General features: G+C 41.3%; 1 protein-coding gene across 1 annotated transcript in view; it reads right to left on the bottom strand.

Annotated features, from left to right (window-relative positions):
- ST8SIA1 (ST8 alpha-N-acetyl-neuraminide alpha-2,8-sialyltransferase 1) overlaps positions 1-15893 on the bottom strand; it is a 98584-nt gene that overhangs the window by 55840 nt on the left and 26851 nt on the right. Inside the window, exon 3 of the mRNA XM_035888553.1 lies at positions 3771-3880. Within this exon, the coding sequence (XP_035744446.1) occupies positions 3771-3880 (110 nt within the window). The remainder of the gene's footprint in view (positions 1-3770; positions 3881-15893) is intronic.

The following is a 15893-nucleotide window of genomic DNA, read 5'->3' as shown; positions in this document are numbered from 1 at the left end:
CATTTGTTAAGAAGTGCACAATGCATTGAGTTCTCAGGAAACAGCTTCTAGTTTGGTCTGCCACAATTTAAGCGAAGCTAGAAATCTTTAAAAGAAGGCAGAAAAGAGGAACCAAATAAGAGGTTTCAGAAAATGCAATCATTGAGAAGAAAAAAAAGAAGAAAAAATTAGAAGCATATAAAAAAAAAAAAAAAAAAAAAAAAAACGAAAAAATTAGAAGCATACGGGAAATTTAATTCCCAGACATAATGACAAAACCTTAGAAAAAAAAGTATCAAGAATGTTTTACATTAAAATAAATAAATAGTAAGACTGCAATAGGTTGCTTTCTGCACATGCACTGGGTAGGATACAGATTAATACTATTTGGAGAGGTTGTAAAAACCCTCTCAGTACCAGTTTTCAACAGCAGGTCAAAGAAATATTTGTGAAGCAAGATACGTAGGTGATTTGCCTCAGAGCAGAGAGATGACATAAATGACCTCTGGCAGACTACAGTTTAATGCTCTCCAATTTCAATAAACAGAAACTCAAAGGGCAAGCTTTTAAGAAGCCATTTTTGGTTGAAGTTTGATTTAAAAAAGCACTCTCCCTAGTTTTTATCATCTTAACATCTCAATAATGAAATTTCTTTCACAAGCCAGTTCCAGATGCATTATTTAAACACGTCTAATTCCTTTCATCAGTAAATCTCATTCCCAGCTTGTTCGGCATGAAATAGTAAGAAATGGCCTGGGTATCCAGGGGAAACGCAGTAAGAAATCAGTTGGTTGACAGAAACTTCCTGGCCTTTCAGATCGTTTTCTTGAACAGGTCAGTAGAGTGCCGAGTGTTGTGCAGGTGAAGAACACACCTAGAAACAAGCCTAAGAAAGGTCTTTTTAATTATCTTACTCTTGGTCCTGGTACTGAGGAGTAAGTACATGAATATGCAGGAAAGAAGTAAGTATCAGGAGAGCGTTTTGGGCCAGCATTTTTGACGCGAGCCTAACCAGAAGACCCAGCCTTTGCGGGGAGGGGAACCATCAACAGGCACAGCAGTTCATGTGTGCCTTTCTCACATCTGAGACCTTTCAACTCAACAGGGAGAAACAGCTACAGGGGTAAAATGAGAGGGATCCTTCAACCCTCACTGGGCAGAAATTGCTCTTCTGGGTTTGGCCCAGACAGAACTCTCTGTCCTGCAGGTGCAGAGAATCCAGGCAACTTGGCTGATGCATGTGCATTTGGTAGATGCTATGTGACTACCTAGCTATTTTAGAATGTTATATACACACTTATACACTAGGGACTAACATGGATTTAATATGTAATTGCAAACATTAATTTTTATTCCTTTGTGGCACCTTGGCCAACGTCAAGACAATAACTGCACAAGGCAGCTGAAAGCCATGTTCCTCTGGACTTGTCTGCAAACCCCAAAGTGCCACCATATTGAACCTCCCCAGTGCCACCTGGGCTGGTATGGCTAGGTGGCACGGCACAGAGTGATTAAAGAGGACAGCTTGGCCTCCCCAAACCAGGAGAGCCACTGGTCAACCTGAAATAGGGACAGGTTGCTTCTAGTTCAAACAGCTTGGAGAACTCCCTGCAATCCCCTGCTGTTTTACAGAGAGAAACCCTTTCTCTGAGAGACATACAAACCACAGCAGAGCCATGGAAAGTGGTTGGGGGAAAGGGAGAATTGTGATATGTAGAAATATTTCTTCAAAATCTAATGCCAAGAAAATGTGTCTCTTCAGTCAAAATACAGATAAAAAACATTGCTTAGGGTTTAGTACCCCACACTTCTCTCTTAAAATAAGTGTTAGCAGGAAGGGCAAGGGCAAATTAAATTTTTTCCTTAGAAATAAGGATTACAAACTTGAAAACCAGCCAGATATCAGAAGAACAACCTGTTATAAACATACTACCTAAAGATGTAGACCATATGCCATGCACCTTTTTTTCATTGCAGATGCAGTGTACTGTGCCTTAGGGGCTGAAAACTGCTGGTCTTTTAATCTCTATGTTGGTACAACTGTGTTTGTAGAAGATGCTCAGCAATGAGATGAGTTTAAACTCATTAATTAACCTTAGTGATTACAATATATCAGAGAAGATGGCTGCAGTCATATGACAGAGGTTATGGAAATACACTTAAGTGAAATAAAAAGCCGTGTGAATGGAAGAAAAGAACAAGGGCAAAACCAGGCATGATGTTTCACACTTCAGAAATACTTTACAGATATTACACAAATTTCTTTAAAAAAAAAAAATTAAAGATGTTATGCAAGTCCCTATTGTGCTCTCTCTCTCTCATCTCTCAGATTACAGAAATAAGACTTACAAAAGATCAACTAAACCCTGTCTTCCACCTGCTATAAAAATATTTTCTCCCAGTGGTGTGTTAGCTTCTAACCCAAAAGACCTGGAACATTTTCCATAAATATGGCTGCCCATCACTAATACAATACTGCCTGCAGGCAGCTACTAGGATTTTTGCAGGATTTTCCCTATCACTTAATTCCAATTCAAAATAAGTTCTGTACAGATAATGGTTGCTTTACCCTCCCTGGAGAGAAAAGGATTTTTCTGATCGAGATACAACAACTGCTGTTTTTTTTAAAAAAGTTTCTATTGTTTTTGTAACTGATTGCTCCTACAGCATTTCAATTTCCCATTGCATCTAGATAATATTACCATGGTATATACCCTGCAGTTTCTTATATTTAGTCTGTGGAACACCTAAGGAGTTTTGCATTAACGGCAATCGGCACACTGCCTCTCTCCCCTGTGCCTTACATCTTCTCTTCTGTGAATGCTCTAAGTATACGTTTCCTTCTGCCTTAGTTTGTTGTATTTCTTTGCTTTAACATTGAAGGCATTTTTGGTCTTTGAGATGCAAACCAGGAATTACGTACAGTAATACTCTTTGGTTTGCAGCAAATTTGTATGGCTTTATAATAAGGAGACTTGTTAAAGTGAGTGCTCATTATGCATCCATCTCAAAACCCAAAGAAACTCCATTTCTCATTTTATTGGGAGCATTCCTTTAGTTTCTCCCCCACAATGTTTTTCTTGTTCTTGTTTAAGAGGGAGGAACTAATTTCTGTCTTTCTTCCTTAAAGAATGCAGACCTAGAAAGTGCCAAATTCAACCATGAAAGCGGTAGCTGGTTCAACATCCCCCCTGACAGGTTCTTATAACTTCAGGAAAGCTGGAGGGAATGGAAATGTGAGGGAATGGACATCCCAAAAAACCCACATCAAGAAAAGAGGTTTGGCCTTTCCTCAGGCAGTCAGCCAGAAATCAGTCTTGAGGGAAGAAAAAACACAGGAACGTTTTTAGCTTGGCCCAACTTACTTCTCAAGCCTTGCCCCATAAATCAGTACCTACTCATCTTGAGTTCAGTGGGTCGCATACGACGGCGTTTAGAGCTGCAGAGGACAGAGCACATGGCAGGATGCGACCCTGCCTAACACTGCATAATTAAAGAGGAGGGCAGCTCTTCAGCACCTCTCCATGAGGCTGCACAGTCTGTCACAGCCTTAACCCATCCATCTGCAGCTTGCCCCCACACCGCGCACACGTCTGCAGAAGCCAGTCAAAACTCTCTTTTTTGCCTCTCCTCACACTTCTGCCCGAATCGCTTGCGTAAAGCATCCTGCAAATGGGTGGGGGGAAACAAGGCAAATTTATAATCGATTAATCGCAACTGAATAGCTTTGAAAAGTCCAAGACTTAGCAGGGGGAAGGGGAGACAATGCGTCATTGAGGGTTCTCTCTTACCGCATGACAAAATCTGCTTGATCTATTTGTTTGCCGCAGCCGCTCTTTTTCAGGATCCCACCGTTTCCCACCACGGAGCATTTCTTCAGTGGCAGCTGGAAGGGAGTAGCCTAGCAACACAAAACAAGGACCCGTTTTACAGAGGAGAACACACACATCTTTGTAGCAGCCGCTCCTGGAGAACCCGGGGAGCTGGCAGGGCTCAAAGTGACGAAAGAAAAGGGAGAATTAGGAGCTGGGGAGGGAGGGGGAGTACAGAAATCAGCTGGTAAGTAGACAGACATAGGACAGTTCTCATCCCCACTCCCCAAACCAGGACGCAACAAATGAGGTACAGAAGACGATAGCAACATCTGCAAAACCAAAATGGCCTAAAGTCCTGATGCAGATACTGACTAAGCCAGGCAGTCCGGTCAGAACGAGCCTTCTAGCCAAGCTGCAAGGACACAGGGGAACTAATACAACCAGGAAAAAAAAAAAAAAAAAAAAAAAAAAAAAAATCCATGAAAGTGACCTTCCTGAGCTGATATACAAAAGACAGCTCTGGGGAAGCAAGGCAGGAAGGAACAGGGAACGAGGCGATGACAGCAGGGCAGTTGGAATCAGAGGTCACCCTTGCTCCCTCCACAGTTGTGTCACTGGGACGGGTCACTCCGAAGCTTTAGGCAGAGACATTTAGAGCTTGACAGCAGCTCCTTAAACACTCAGCTGCCCAGACAGAGCATAAATTAAAATTAGAAATGGACCGTTTTAACTAAGCAGCTCTTGTAGCAGCTTAGCAGGGCATTAAAGTGCAAGGTCAAATTGTCATGCTATCTTACGCATCAAACACAGTCATAATTCAGATCCATATCGTCATCTCAATTCCAGAGGATCTCAAAACTACGAGTGGGACATCGTCCCCTCAGCCCCGAGTCATTCACCTTTAGGGAGGTCGGGACAGCCATTTAAACAGCACACAGTGCACCAGTGCAGCCCAGCATATAAAAGAAAAAGGTGGTGAAAACACATGTGAATTTAAAGCCGTGTGATTTAGTTACAGAATGGATTTTGTCTACACTACAAGAGTTAATATTCTCCCACTGCAAAAAAAAATGTGCAGAGATTTTTTTATTAATCAGACCTGTCAAAACCTGACTTTGCAGTAGAGCCAGAATTTACGGCACAGGCCTCCGAGAATGCAGATGCCACGGCGACAGGATGCGGCATCGCAAAGCTCTGCTCCGGGAGGGCAAGGTAGAACGGTGGCAGCACTTGTCCTCACCGACACGTACGGAGCTACGTCTAACATTGCATCATGTATTCACCAGGCAATACGACAGTGTACATGGTCCAGAAAACAGACCCAGCATTACAGCAGAGACTCTGAATTTGTTAGTACTTATTTCTGATGTCTCCCTTCTTTTCTTCCGTAGATTTAGTTGTTTTATCTTCTTTTCTCAGAAAACTAGATTGCATTCAGCTAGTATAAAGCCACAACCTGCTTTCTAATGAAAAACATTAAAGCATTTTGCTTATCTTAACTCTGGATTAAGATATGCTAAAACAGAAAAATAAATTTTAGTTTCCTGAGGCCCAGCCACTGCTAAGAACCCAGTGATAGCATGGCAGAGCAATACTAAGTACGCAGCTACATTCTTGTCCTGCATCTGCCCTCTCAAGAACACTTTTTAATTTACAGAGTTATTGAACTAGGAGCATATCTTGATATTCAAAGGACATCTCATCTCTGGGGTGACCCTGACCAAATGAGAGCTCACATGCTCAGTAAAGCGAGGGGGAGGGGAATCAGAGGAAATGTAGAAGAGATGTTTTATAAAGATACATCAAAGCTCCTTCCAAGAGAGCCAGTCATACAAAGGCAAGACTGTGACAAACCACAGACAAAGGCAGCAGCCATTAACTCTTGTTTTTAAGAGTTGTAGACACTCTGTCACATAAATTATGTGGCTTTAGTACATGTTGAGTGGCTTTAGACCCCCAAAATAAACATTTAGGAGTTACTAAATGCTTCGGAATTCTGAGTTGCAAACAGTCTTTGATATTGCTTGAGATGACTTGCTGTCCTTCAAGGGAGGCTTATATCCTGTTACGCTCCAAGATGATAATATTATTTGTCATTTGCATACGTACTTTTGTTTCCAAAGGCAGGTGAAGCTTTGAAACTCTTGTCCATCAGAGAGTCCAAGAAACAAAAGACCAAGATTAGGGCTACCAGGGTGATTTGAGGGAGCCAAAGGAAAGTAGAAGGGGCAGATAACATCACCATGGTGGCTGTCCCTCTGTCTAACCTGCGAAGAAATCCACTCGCTCTATGGACATAGGAGGAAAACCAGGCTGAACACCGTTCTCTCTGAAAAGCCACCATTCCCACAAGAGCCCACAGCAGCTCTTGCCTCCCCCAGCAAAGTACTGAAAATTCAGGACATGCCACAGACATGGGACAGCGTCTACACGCCACCATTTAGCTTAAAATGTTCAACGGATGCACCTTCCAGAAGACCATACTTACAAACTTTCTACAGACATTATGCAAAAGACCGTTGCAGTACCATAACAGGGTGAGGTGGGGTGGGTTATAAAGGCCTAAGGATTAAGTGTCCCTGCTGCTTGGTGGGATTTCAGCTGCTTTGAGCTTAATGAAGAATAATTGCTTAGGATGACCTGGGAGAAACCTGCATTTGTTATCTTGCACATGACTTTTCTTCAGACATTTATATCACAGATCTCTACTACTGCTGAGACTACAGGGACAGTTCAGGAACCATGCCCTGAGCCTCTTTGTCCAAACAAACTGGTCATACACAAATCACACAACTCTTAAATTCAGGTGTTGCCCATAAGCGACTATGAAACATACAGCTCCTTTTTCTCTCCACAAAAGGCATTTCTCTCTTCCCTCTTTCAAAGGAACAGGCTCCTGGGCTTTGAAATTGTTAGGAAATCAGCACCCTGTAACCTAGTGAGCAGCAGCATACCCAACCCACTCCTGCAGAACGCTACTGGGACGGCACCCTTCCCTCCCCTCCACATCCAAAGGATGCTCACGGGACAGATAGCATGGACTAAGGGACTTAGAGGCTCTTCAAACAGAAAATGCTGTGGGCCTCATTCTGTGACTTCCCACAAGAATCCAGCTCATTCCTTCCTTTGGGCTGCCCAAAATAGGAGGTGCAAACAGCTTAAGCAAGATTGCAACACAATTAACCAAAAGGTAGCTCCAGCCCTAACACGCAGCAGCATTACGCAGCTTGTTACTAGCTTTCCACACCACTACTGCGCTTTCAAGATGTTTCCCTGCATCCTCCAGCTGTTCCTACTGCTAGCTTATCAGGGGTACGCACTGTGGATTTAAGGTCGAATTTAATAATTAATTAATTATCAACAGCTGGAGGTTTTTTTTTTTCCTCTAAGGGTAAAACAACATCAAAGATGGACTGCAATAATTATTTGTTTCCTCGTGCTCAGAGATCTTATGCTATCTTCATGGTGTGGGTGATCTGCCTTCAGATGTTTTGCATTTTATGTTGGGGCTGCAGGGTTAGAAGAATGCTACAACTCGCTCCAGAATTAAACTGGTTTTACTTTTTTTGTAAAACAGACTTGGGCATTACTTGTAATTTCAGTAAGAGGCAGTTTTCAGTCGAGAGTGTTCTATTTTTAAGGCGATGGTGCTATTTGGAGATAATACTAGAGAGTAAACCCAAGTTTGCTCCTAGGTTTCTATTAGTAGAAAAATATGTTTCACAGGACTTAGAAAAACCTTCTCATGCTTTCCTTCTACGGCGCAAGCCTTTGCTAGGCAAACTGTCAGTTCATAGCTAACAGCACGTAAGCTCTCACATTGTGGGGACCCAGCTGTCATCTATGCTAAATGCTCACAAAAAACAGTTGTTTTTCCCCTCAGAACTGTAAGCTAGACTGAAAAATGCTGGCTCTGGACTATAAAGTTGTAACAAAAGCGAATATTAGCTTCCTGAAACTCTGTTATTTTCATTGTCACCACATTTGTTGTTTTCTTCATTCATAAAATTTTCATGAACAGCCGGAGTCTTGTGGGTGGACCAGAAAAACACAGCGCAGCATCAGTTCATCTACTGTTACAGAGAAAGCATGACAATAAATGACCAACTCGCCTCTATTTTTAAGCAATCAGTACCACAGGATTTGCAAATACTGTTAACTAAAACCACCTTGCATATTGGAAATAAGTGGGATGAATTCCCTTTGAAAGTAAGTTTCAAATCAGTTTTAAAAGGATTTCATAAGATGGTTTTTAAACAGCATCTCCAAACAAAACCCAAGATGGAAGGGCCCCATTGTCTCATTTAATACAACGAAACTCCACTGATAATCAATGAAGATGTCCTAGTTCATATTCATGTAAATGAAAGAAGAACCTGCACATCCCCCTGGTGAATTCAGTGGCAAATAAGCACAAAAAGCAATAGATTAAGGACTCCCAACTGAATATGGGACTAATTTAACAAAGCAGCTATCCAGCAATTCACTGATTACTTTCATCATTCATCTAAGTAGAAATAAATCATTGTCATCAGTTAAAAGAACATTACACAGTGCTAACAAAATACAATTTATTTTAGATAATGCTACTCTAATTCACTCTGATTTCATTGTGAGGTTCTTAATGCATTAATTTTTGCCCACTCCCTGCCAAAGACTTTAATCAGCAACCAAGTTCTTACCGGGTAAACAGGAAAAATTACAGTATTCAGCCTCTGATTCAATGCTGAAGTTGTCAAAAACATTGAAATCACTGAGAACATAATTTAGAATAAAATGGGGCTTTAAATAAGTATTTTGAATTTGCAAGAGATGCTGTGATTTTACTGTCCCTTTTGAGAAGGCAGCATCCTGACAAGAAGGGCGTTGTTCTCCTGATTTTCCTAAGGAGACAGCAAAACCCCAAGAGTTAACAAGACGCCAAATTCAGCTCTTAACAAAACATTTTCCTGCACAGAGGCAGGGAGCAGCTGGCATTTTAAAGGAAAACTCTCTGTGTCTTGGCCACAGGTAATATGGTGCTGGTTTTTACACTGTCAGACATGGCAGGGCGGCAAACACTCCTTCTTCATTGTTTACAAATCATCTTCGGTCTGATGGGCCTTTTGTTCCTCCTACAGAGCTGTCAAGACACGACAGCTTGACAGCAACCGTCTCCAAAAAACGTCAACGTTGGGGATGGCGTATGCTCTATAGGGGAACGTGGAGGGCGGCTGTGGTTCCCTGCTTTTCACTTGTTCCTCTCCGCCAAACTGCTCCAGTCCTGCCCTGACCAGGGCACAGGAGCCCAGAGGAAGGAGAAAATATCGATGGCAAGATAATGAACATCACAGAGGTCAGGAGGAGCTGCTCCTCCTGAAAGAGGGAGGACTTTGCAGCCCACCTCCCACTCTGTGCCGCTACAGCAAGACAGCTGACGTTCTTCTTTCCATCCTTCAGTAGTAATTGCTATTTTCTCAGGAAAATAACCGTTCTTGCCAAAAAAATACTTTGGGTTAGGGTTTGGGTGTTTTTTTAGTGCAAACTGAAAATTTTGAAAAACAAAAGATGGTCTTTTTTTACCCCCTGGAAGATTTCCTTTAAAATTGGGTGCACTGTTATCTAAAAGGTCTTGCATGTAGTAATTCATAACTTCAGACATTTTCTATCACACACCTATTTTCAGCCTGGCTTTCGTCTTTGTAGCTACTGTGTGAAACAACTGCGCAAAGTCTGAAATGCATCTAAAATTCCAACAGTAATCTAGAACTCCCTTTTCTACAGAGAAACAGAAGAAACATGGATTAGAATGAAAATGTCTGTGTACAAGTGCTGGAAAGGGACAAAATCTTATCCGTATCATAAATCTTGAGTGAATATTGTAGGCTGGAAGATGCATGCATTTTAACATATTAAGAAACCACGCTGATACTTTACTGGCAGACTTACTGAACGCCGTGTAACTCCTGAATTGTTTCGTGTTAACGCAAAGCCGTATTACAAAAGCACATTAGGGAAACTGTTGAAAGCTGTATTTCGCATGTGCAAAATTTGTCAGAATCCCAATGTATGTTCCACTGAGACTTGCTAAATGCGTGTTAGCTATAACTCATACAAAATTTGCTATATTCCACTATGTGAAATAATGTGTGAAACGTTAAGCAAGGAGCAAGCCAAAAACCTTGCCTCTGTGGTAACACTGTCACAGAACAGAGGGACAGGTATAAGCACCCTTACAGTCATTTTGTGGAACAGATCAGAATGGAGCCCCCTGCCAGACTGATCCCAGGTATGTAGCACGCTGCCTCTTCACCTGTGCTATTTCTGAATAGCAATAAATAAACTGAGCCTGTTTTTTCAAATTCTGGACTCGGATACTACCAAACGCCCATATTTGACTACAAAGCAATTATTACAGGAAGGATCCGCGACAGTGGCTACGAGATCCCTCCAGGAGATAAGAAAGACATCTTAAAATGAACCTCCAGCTACCTTCTTCAGTTTCTGTTTTTTAACAGGTGCCTTGCTCCACAGAGGCACTGCCAACTAACAAATTTCGAAACCTGAAGCTCGCTGCGTGCACAGAAGTGGTCCAGGGGGGTGCAAACTTCTCTGTAGTACCACACAAGCACATCTCAGTCATGACAGCAGTGTCTTTATCAAGGACCGAAGTGGAATTAAACATTCGAGCACATGTAAACTTCGTGCTCTTCACAAATACAGACTTCAGGCGGTATTGTTTTTCATGAGATTCGTGTCTCATGAAATATTTATACGTGGGCACGGGACTGCAAAAGACCACTTAGGAGACTGAACGTATTGCTCTGCAGCTGCGGGAAACCCTCTTATATCCAAAAGGATACCTGGGATATTAACTGCGGAGCAACCGCACACAAAAGAGAGAACACTTTGCAACATACCTGCATATTCACAAAAAACACGGCGTACCAGTAACTAGCTGGCATTCACTTTTAGTTCAAGCTGTACTTTAAGTAGGAACTTCAAAACAGCGTGCTCTCTAATAGCTTTCCACCCAGCATGAAGTCACTGCAAGCAAGTACTTGCCGTGAATTAAAAGAACATTTCAAATTGCTGCTGTGGCACTGAATTCAATGGAACTGGCCCTCATACAGCCACGATAGCACAGTGTGGGGATTACGGAGGGGGAAAAAAAAAACAAACAAAAAAAAAAAGGAAAAAAAAAAATCACATTTGGAAAGTGTAATGATTTATTTTAGAAAACAGGCTATTGTGGTATATCATAAACCAGTATTTTAAAAAATGAATGCAAAGGGAATGCTTCTATTTTATGTGACATAAGACAAGGAGACATTAATGGATGGGAAATTCCAAAGTACTGGAAGATTTCTGGATCCAAACTTTATGGCCTGCAATGTACTAGGACACCAAACTTTGGATTGAAACTTAGAAAAAAGGAAATACTGTTTCATGATTAATTAGAAAAAGGAACTCGACCTACTGGGTGTAGGGGAAGGGCGTCTCTTATTCTGGAATGTGTTATAGTTTCCAACATTTCCAGAACTGGGAAGCCTCAAGGACGACTTAAGCTTCCTTCCAAATAGCTGCATTCAGATGTTCCATGGAGCAACCCAGTCCCACGTACACTGTACAAAATGGAAAAATAACGTACAAATTTCTTGAAAAACAGCTTGACCAGAATTTGTAGATTATTGCCTGTGTTGGCTTCCCTAAACACCTTCTCATAAACTTGAATATCTCACTCGATTTTTATTATTTTTTTTTTAATCCTGTGTGGTAACAAGGGTAAACTTCAATTCATAGGGTGAATCACTAAAACTCTGCCTACAGCCACGGAAATGCTCAGCAAATCCTTCTTTTTACTTTACCATCTGACATCGTCTTATGCCATGCCAAGCTCAGAGGAAAACAACATCCACTGTGTGGGATTCTCAGCCCTGCTCTGCTTTGCCAGCACCTCCAGAGGTAGGTACACAACACCCTCCCCGCTTTGATTTCAACTGATTCAGACTTACATGCTCGCACTGTACAGCGCTTACACACCAGGCAGCAATTCACCTCCCAGTTCACTGGCACGCTACAGCAGAAAGGCGTTCAGACACACCAGGCATTCCAGCGGCTATTTAATATTGCACTACACTGAATGCTTAGCAGCAGCCCCTTATCACTTGGGCTTAGAGACCTAACTTTCAGCCGCTGCTTCTCAAGGTTTTGCCCATCCTCCACTTTTTCCCTGCTCCTTTCTTAATCTGCTCCAAGCCTGAGCAGAAGAGAAAAAGCTAAGTATATCAAACTGTATACGCCAGGGTTGCATCAATACAACGCCCTAAGCTTAAGTCAAAAAAAAGTGCATTGAAACATTTTTTGAATTTTGACTAGATATTTCACGGAAACAAGGGTAAGCACAAATCATCACTTCAGGGGGGAAAAACTACATTTTCCATGTCATGCATGTCTATTAAACAACAAGAGTAGTTACTATTTTATGAGAGTTTAATGAGTTATTCTGCAGGCCTGGGAATATGCTGTATGAACTTTTTAATTAATCTCCTGCATTGCAGTGCACAATTTCCTAGCTGAGGAAGTTACTGTATACAGGCACACATTTCAAATTTTATGCACGGATTTTTTTAAGTTAATAACTATAGTATTCCAGTTAGACAAACATAGACAGAAAACAAATAATATGATTGCCCAGTGACAATGTCCTCCAACCCTGACCTTCCTTCCTCCAACCCATTTTCTCCCTCAGCGATTTCAGGATGGAAGAACAGTAACAAGCTAAAACCAAAACAAAATAGGGAAAATTGCAGGGCATCTGCTTACTTATGCCTGGTGTAGGAACAAGCAAACAATGCACTCTCATGTTGAATAATTTTCTTGTGGGACAACACACAGTCAGCAAAGATAGCAAAACATTGGGAAATTTTGCAAGACCAAATACTGTTTGGTAAGGGGTACTACTCACTTGTTTTCCCAGCATTACAAAAGATTTCTCAACACAGTTTCATATACGTGCAAGGTTATTGCCAGGACCAATCCACAATCAAACACACAGTTCCTAAGCATTTTAAGATCAATCCTAACTCTGAAGAACTGATGCAGGATGAATGTTTCTACAATTGCATGAGCAGAATACAAACAATTGCGAAATGCAACAACAGCCTGCACTGAAGGTGGGTGGGGGTAGGAAAGACAGCACCCAGGAGTGCTCTGAAGGTGGTGTCAGGAGATCCATCTGCACGTATGTGGCTGATTTACTAAAAAGCTCATCCAGCTATAGAAACACAAAGTTCTCTAACATCTAATTAGTAGCACACAGTATATGCAAGAAATAAGGTTAGTTTCAGCTCATAAAAAAAATAAAAAGGGCTTCTAATTCTACTTGTATTAAAGACAATAATACTTAAACAGAGGAATGGCTCTTTGAATCCTGAGGGCCCTCTGATCCCACTGATATTTAAGGAGCTGCTGCAAGGGAAATCAATCAACTTATACAGGCACCAAAACATGGATTTAATTATCATACGACAGATACTGAAGCTTAAAGCTTTGGCTTTTAGGATTTTTTAAGGAGGTCTTGAAAGCAAGACACTTCCACTTAGCTAGAATATTAACAAATGAGCTTCTACAAGGAAAAGATCCAGTAATCAAAAAACGTTTCCTGTCTTTGCTTTACTTCTAAATAGTTCAGATGAATCAATGAAGTCTATTGAGAATCACTAGTTAAAAAGACATCAAAGACAACTAGTGAGGATTGATGTCTCTAGGAAATCTGCAATTAGAGTTTGAGTGGAGTTTAAACACTGAGATTAGTTTCTGGCAGCATGGAAGCACTGTTCACTTTCTTTAATACTTGCAGATTTTTTTTTTTCTTCTCCATTAATGAGAAAAATTAAGTCTCTTATGAAAGCTTCGTTTATCTTTTAGGTAAGGAGGAAATATCTAACTATTTTAAGCCAAATTTCAGACTTTGAAAATTCCAAATTTTACAAAACAGATGCAGATACCTCTACCAGTCTTTCTTTCAGTAAAAAGCAAACAATTCCCTCTGATTCCCATCAGGTAAATGGAGATAAATAGCAAAGCGAGCCACAACAGAGAAAGGTGAGCTAGGAAACATTCTACAGGCTCTGGTATCTCAAGGTGTTTAGAACAGTTTATGGGTAGTGATTGGACGAAAAAGCCTTATGATATTGGGCTGCCCAGAAACATCAAAAAAAAAATCCAACATGTAATAGCATCTTACAGATACAGTGGGTTCATTTAAACACACAACTGAACTGCACAACACAATGGCACGAGTCCAGAGAAGGGAGCAATCTCTTTTTTTTCCTCTCCCATAGCACACAGTCAAAACAAATACATAAAATACACTAAGAAATAAGAAACAGTTTGAGGAATCAATAAACGCACTCAGCTCCAAAGAGCCATTCCATCTGGGCCAGGTCAGAAGCCTGAATCAATCGGTATATTTCATCTTTAGCCTGTCCATCCACAAACCTAGATGGCATGTGAGTTCATTCGCGTAAGTAATGCCACAAGAATAGTTGGCCCATAAGAGTTGAAAAGCAAATAATAGTATGCAAAGAAAACAACACAAAGAATTTTAAGGACTGCATGTAAAGCAAGGATATAGGTCATCATGTAGAGTACCGTCTTTCTTTAGGGCAGTCTTTCTGCAGAAATGTAGAGCCAAAATTAAAAGACCTTGCTGAAAAGTAAAAAAGGTGGTTACCAGCATAGTAAGATTTACATATAGTGAGTGACTACCGGATTGTTTAAAAATGGATGTTTACCAAACAAGGAAGCAATTAGTGGAAAGTGCAGCACCATGTAATGTCATCTCTAAAGGTTATGAAACCAGAAGTTTAGAGAATCCAGGGAGACAGAGCAGAAGAGCTGTTACAACTACAGAATCAATGAAGTTTCCATAAGCTATTTATTTTTTCCAGTAATGAAAATAAAACTCCTTAAAATGAGTAGTATTTCACATAAAGGCACGAGAGTAATTCATGAACTCGTTTGAATAACTTAACATAAAGTGATTTGAATAAGCAACAATCATTTCTGTATCAATAATAAAAGAGTAATATAAGATTAAAATGGGGAAAAGTGTAATTTCATTATATAAGGATGTAGTTCCCCCAAAAAGCAAGCAGAAAGTGTCATTTGTTGTAAGTCTACATGAAAATTCATTTGGGGCTAGCTCCTCTTCTGAGAGCACAGCAAAAGTGCGAGGCCAGACTTCAGGGACCAAACCCAACCTAAGACTGAAGTCTCAGTAGTGCAGTGTACACATCAGGATCTGAAAATCAGAAGCCCAGTTAAATTGTGCCATCCTGGGTTTGGCTGGGATAGAGTTAGTTTTCTTCCCAGTAGCTGGCCTAGTGCTCTGTTTTGAATTTAGGATGAGAATAATGTTGGTAACTCACTGATGTTTTAGTTGTTGCTGAGCAGGGCTTACACTAGGCGAGGGCTTTTCAGTTTTCCGTGCTCTGCCAGGTGCAGAAGCTGGGAGGGGGCACGGCCAGGACAGCTGACCCCAACTGGCCAAAGGGCTGTTCCGGACCATATGATGTCATGCTCAGTATAGAAACTAGGGGGGGTTGGCTGCAGAGAGGAGCGATTGCTGCTCAGGGACGGGCTGGGCGTTGGTCAGCGGGTGGTTAGCAATTGCATTGTGCATCACTTGGTTTGTATATTCCTTTACCATTATTATTATTATTATTATTATTTTCCTCTGCTGTGTTATTAAGCTGTCTTTATCTCAACCCATAGGTTTTACTTTTTTCTCCCCGATTCTCTCCCCCATCCCACAGGAGGGGAGGTGGAGGGGGTGAGTGAATGGCTGTGTGGTATTCAGCTGCTTGCCAGGTTCAACGACAACACTTGCAGACTGAAGATACTGCAAGCCTACTGAAAGGCAATACGAAAGAAAATTAATTTCCCATGAAGGAACGCCTTTTTTCCCACCCTGACTTGGTGCTTCCCGGAGTTTTAGCATCGTATAATTCAGGTAACCCAGTCCAACCTCTTGCTCCAGGCATGCTCACCCGTGACAACTGGTGAAGACACGCTGTGTCTTACGTGCTTCAGCGTCTCTTGCGCCAGTCAGGC

The sequence above is a fragment of the Egretta garzetta genome, unplaced genomic scaffold (assembly GCF_000687185.1).
Source record: "Egretta garzetta isolate BGI_Z169 unplaced genomic scaffold, ASM68718v1 scaffold81, whole genome shotgun sequence".
NCBI classification, from domain to species: Eukaryota; Metazoa; Chordata; class Aves; order Pelecaniformes; family Ardeidae; genus Egretta; species Egretta garzetta.
Note: the sequence above shows the minus strand (reverse complement) of the source record. Positions and strands in the feature narration are given on the sequence as shown.